The sequence below is a fragment of the Nicotiana sylvestris genome, chromosome 8 (genome assembly GCF_000393655.2).
Source record: "Nicotiana sylvestris chromosome 8, ASM39365v2, whole genome shotgun sequence".
Taxonomy (NCBI): domain Eukaryota; kingdom Viridiplantae; phylum Streptophyta; class Magnoliopsida; order Solanales; family Solanaceae; genus Nicotiana; species Nicotiana sylvestris.
Window position 1 is genome coordinate 217,479,320 of NC_091064.1, and position 4,426 is coordinate 217,483,745.

The 4,426-nt window shown below is 34.5% G+C and overlaps 1 protein-coding gene across 5 annotated transcripts; it reads left to right on the top strand.

The window, feature by feature from the left end:
• Nucleotides 1-1,300, top strand: LOC104223411 (heavy metal-associated isoprenylated plant protein 39-like). Of its 5 annotated transcripts, none has more exons than XR_011401594.1 (4): nucleotides 1-100; nucleotides 199-274; nucleotides 601-679; nucleotides 903-1,300. XR_011401594.1 is itself a non-coding variant. In XM_009774845.2 (3 exons), exons 1-3 carry the CDS (start codon nucleotides 95-97, stop codon nucleotides 1,136-1,138), a joined length of 318 nt encoding a protein of 105 aa, XP_009773147.1. In that variant the 5' UTR covers nucleotides 1-94; the 3' UTR covers nucleotides 1,139-1,300. The 5 variants fall into 5 exon arrangements, 1 of the variants encoding a protein (XP_009773147.1); XR_011401595.1 differs by having other exon boundaries at nucleotides 606-679; XR_710089.2 differs by having other exon boundaries at nucleotides 601-1,300.
• The last annotated feature ends 3,126 nt before the right edge of the window (nucleotides 1,301-4,426 follow it).

The following is a 4,426-nucleotide window of genomic DNA, read 5'->3' on the forward strand; positions in this document are numbered from 1 at the left end:
TCTAAGTCTATATTTTACTTCCTCATCTATTTATTTCTTAGAGTTTATTCTTCAACTACTATCTGGTCTACATTTCTACTCACCAGCTGCTGAAATGAAGGTACAAATTTCCTTCTCCTTTTATTAGACCTTACGAATTAATATTTCCGTAGTCATCAACAATCTTTAGCAATATTTGGAATTTTTTGTCCCTTGCAGAAACTGGTTTTTAAATTAGAGATATATGATGAAAGAGACAAACAAAAAGCATTGAAAGTAGTATCAGCTCTCCCAGGTACTAGTTTGACTGATCAATTTTTTCTTCCTCCTTTTATTTGATGTTTTTTTTAAAAAAAAAATCAAACGGATTTGATTCATCAATTTCATTATTTGTTTTGTTTTGTTTATTTTATTTGAGAAATTAACTAAATTAAAATAGCTGGTAGATATATATAAGGGTGGCAAGTGGGCCAGTCCTGGACCGGCACTGCCCTGGACCGTGGTCCAAACGGGCTAGGACGAACCGATATATGTAGGCCTGGGCCGGTCTCGTGGCCCTGGGCCAAACGGGCCATACATAACTAATGTATAATATATGTATATTGGCTAACGGGTGTTTAGACCAGGTGAGTTGCTCTGATGGTAAGCACCCTCCACTTCCAATCAAGAGGCTGTGAGTTCGAGTCACCCCAAGAGCAAGGTAAGAAGTTCTTGAAGGGAAGGATGCTGAGGGTCTATGGAAACCGCCTCTCTACCCTAGGGTAGGGGTAATGTCTGCGTACACACTATCCTCCCTAGACCCCACTTATCCTCCCTAGACCCCACTTGTGAGATTATATTGGGTTGTTATTGTTGTTGTTGGCTAACGGGTGTAAATATTTTTGGCTAAGCGGAAAATATGTTAAAAACCTTTTATTTTGCAGGGGTAGAATCTATTGCAATTGATATGAGAGAGAAGACATTAACAGTGATAGGATATGTTGATCCAGTTAATGTTTTGGGGAAATTAAGAAAAAATTGGTATGCTGATTTATTAAGTGTAGGACCAGCAAAAGAAGATGATGATGAAAAGGAAGATGAGAAAAAGGAATTAGATGAAAATGAAAAAATAGATGAACTTATAAAAGTTTACAAGAATTACAATCCATACATACCATAGTACTATCATGTCCTTAGCAGGGAGGAGAATCCAAAAGCTTGTGTTATTTGTTAAAATCAATGAATCATCATGATATAAGGTTCTGATCCTTTTAGATTGTGGAGAACAGAGTTGTTCTTTTCTTGTGTGTGTGTGGGGTTTATTAATTTTCTTTTTTTTTGGGGGTGGGGTGGGGTGGGGGTGGGTTTTGGGGGAGGGGGGTTCTTTGGAAGGTGTATGATTTGAAGAAGCTAGAAGGTGTAAATTTCAAGGGGTTTGAATGCACATTTTGTATCTTTTTTATATAAATTAAAGAGTGATGTGTTTATGATGTACCAGAGTATCATGTGATAGGCGTTGGAGTGATGGGAGATTACGTATTAGCGCTTCTCCCTACTTAAACAAAATTCTGAATCGAGATGATGGCCAATGCACCCAAAAAATAGAAAAATGGACGTGGAGGACAATCTGTGGCTTAAACGGGAGATCACGTTTGAAGAATGAGTATCTGAATAATAAAGCCCCAGGTTCCGACGACTTCCCGACTACCTTTTGCCAAATGATGTGGCCTCACACATTAATAAAGCTATTGAAGTTTTTTAAAAACATGTCAGATCCTCAAATCGATAAATTCTACGTTTATCACACTTATTCCGAAGTGGAAAGTTAGCGATTCCTTCGATCTTTGTCGGCCTCGCTATGCAATTATATGTACAAAAAAATAAAGAAATTCTTACAAATACGCTATGCAATCGAAAGTCATAAGTTTTATTGAATCAATTGCGTTTGTTAAATGACGAGGGATAGTTTACAAGAATTTGCTATCTTCTAGAAATAAGACAATATGCAATATTATCACTAGTCCATTCTCTCCTCCTTTTCTTAAGGGGTTATTTGGTTGGAGGAATAAGAAAATTTATTTGGTACATAATCATGCATTACTAATATAATTTATGTGTAACTAATCCATTGTTTGATTGTCGATATTGAACTTTGCATGATTTATGTGGAATTTAATAGCGGAAGTCAAATAGTATATTACTAACATCAACTTAATTTATATGAGAATTTATGTATTATCTTAATTAAGGGACATAATGTGGAGCAACACGTAGGTAAAAATATCTAAAGACATACCCTTAAAATAGGCGATCTTGTACGTTATAGTATATGTATTATATTATCCACCACAAAATAATTCATACTAAATAATCCGTGTCATAATTCCTGCATAACAAGGCCATAAACCAAACATACCGTTAAATTTTGGAAAAATGACACTGTATAGCCACTCTCAAAATAATAGCCGAAAAATGTATATTTTTTGTATATATTTACAAATTTTATACACTTTTTCGACTGTCAAATATAAATAGTTTCTGACGGGACCTAAAAATAAAATAAAAAACCTTAAATTTTCTTTACTCAATTTTTTTGTGCTTTTGTTCGACTTGATGTGAGGAGAGGGTGATTGGGTTTGCTTGCTCTGCTGGTGATATACAGCTAGAGTGTCTAAGAAATGTTAGTACTTAGTAGTTCATTCCAATTATCATTTGAAACATACATTAAATTTAATTGTTTTTGGTGTAGATTGTTTCAGTTACCATTTGAAACACACCTTAAGTAACTACTCGTCCTATTATAGTTCAGAGAGAGTGTAAACATATCGAGATATATTAACCATTTTTCAAGACTGTTTAGTGTTTATTATAATAACCATTTTTCAAACTTATTTTTTTGTGTATGAAAATCAGAGGCTAAGAAGGATGCCTCTAGCAAAAATTAAAACCTACCCAAATGAATATTTGCTAATGTCAATCTAAGGTGAAACTCTGATAGAGATAAGAGAATAAGAATCAATAGCTTTAAAAAGATAGAAATCATCCTTATCCCATAGTGAGCTATAATATAATTGTCCAAGGTATTTAATTAAAATAAAAACAAGGCGAATTCGCTATCGTAAAGGGTGTTAGGTGATCTTCTTATGCTAAAATGACCTGATCTTCGTTTTACCGGTGCACCAGACTCCATCCACATATTTTAACCAGAGGTCTTTGGTTCGAGTCCTGGTTATGGAAAAATTCTTGGTAGGGAGCGCTTCCTCCGAATGGGTCCTACGCGGCGCGAATTCGGATATAGTCGGGCTCCAATGTGAGTACCGGACACCGGGTGAAAAACCAAAAAAAAAAAGTTTATAACTTGTTCCAAAACTTGTCTGAACCCCTTAGGTTTCAACCAAAACATGTTCGAGACATAAATTGGGACGCAATTATCAAAGAAAAACTTTCAGAAATCACTATGTTTTAGTGGTTATTAGCTAGTTTAGCTACCATTTACTATATTACTTTCTATTGCTATGTTTTCAGATTTTTTAGAGTGTATTCGATGTATTTAAGCTACTGTATTCATGAATACAGTAACATTTATAGGCATGAAACAGGGGATTACAGCTAGACAAATTTTTGTATTCGACTGTATTCATGGCGTGAAACATGAGATTACAACTGGATAGATTATTGTATTCGACTGTATTCACGGCGTGAAACATGGGATTACACTGTTTTTAAACGAAAAACGAATCAATTAACATAATAGACTCCTAATATAATTCAACAAACTCAATTATAACACACAAATTTTGTATTTCCAGTTATAAAAAAGATTCTCAACCGAAAAACACCCCAAAAACATAGCAATCTTCAGAGAAATTATATAATACATCTGAATACATAAATTATATTAATTAAAAAACATATGAATAAATTCATGGATTATAGCGAGGCAGTGAATACAATGAAATACATAAAATACAACGGGATACATTGAAATACAATAATAAAAAATACAATGAATACAATGAAATACATAGAATACAACGAGATACATCGAAATACAATGAAAAAAAAGACAATGAATACAATGAAATACAACGAGATACATTGAAATATATTAACAGAATATTCAAGTTGCTCAACCCCCAACTCCGTCGTCTTTGTTCAAGAACAACCCTAATGTCGCCTCGTTGAAGCAACATCAGTATCCAGTCCTCGCTCGCCGTCACTATTGCCTCCGGTTGCCGACGATTAGAGAGAAACTCAAAATATTAAATACTAAAATCATCAAAATCTGCTGCCCTGTGTATACTGGAGACAGGTAAAGTTTGGTATAATATAATATTGGTAGTATTATTGAAGCACGCCTCTATATTGTGATCTGAATATCGTGTTCTCGAGCAGGTATTAGTTGACTTCCAGGAGAACCCCAAAGCTGCACAGGAACATATGAAGAACCCCCTTGTGATGAACAAGA

What these genes read in the sequence shown, in the direction of transcription:
- LOC104223411 (XM_009774845.2), top strand. An exon ending in AGTAGTATCAGCTCTCCCAG is followed by an intron (nt 275 to 902) that starts GTACTAGTTTGA and finishes TTTATTTTGCAG; the next exon opens with GGGTAGAATCTATTGCAATT.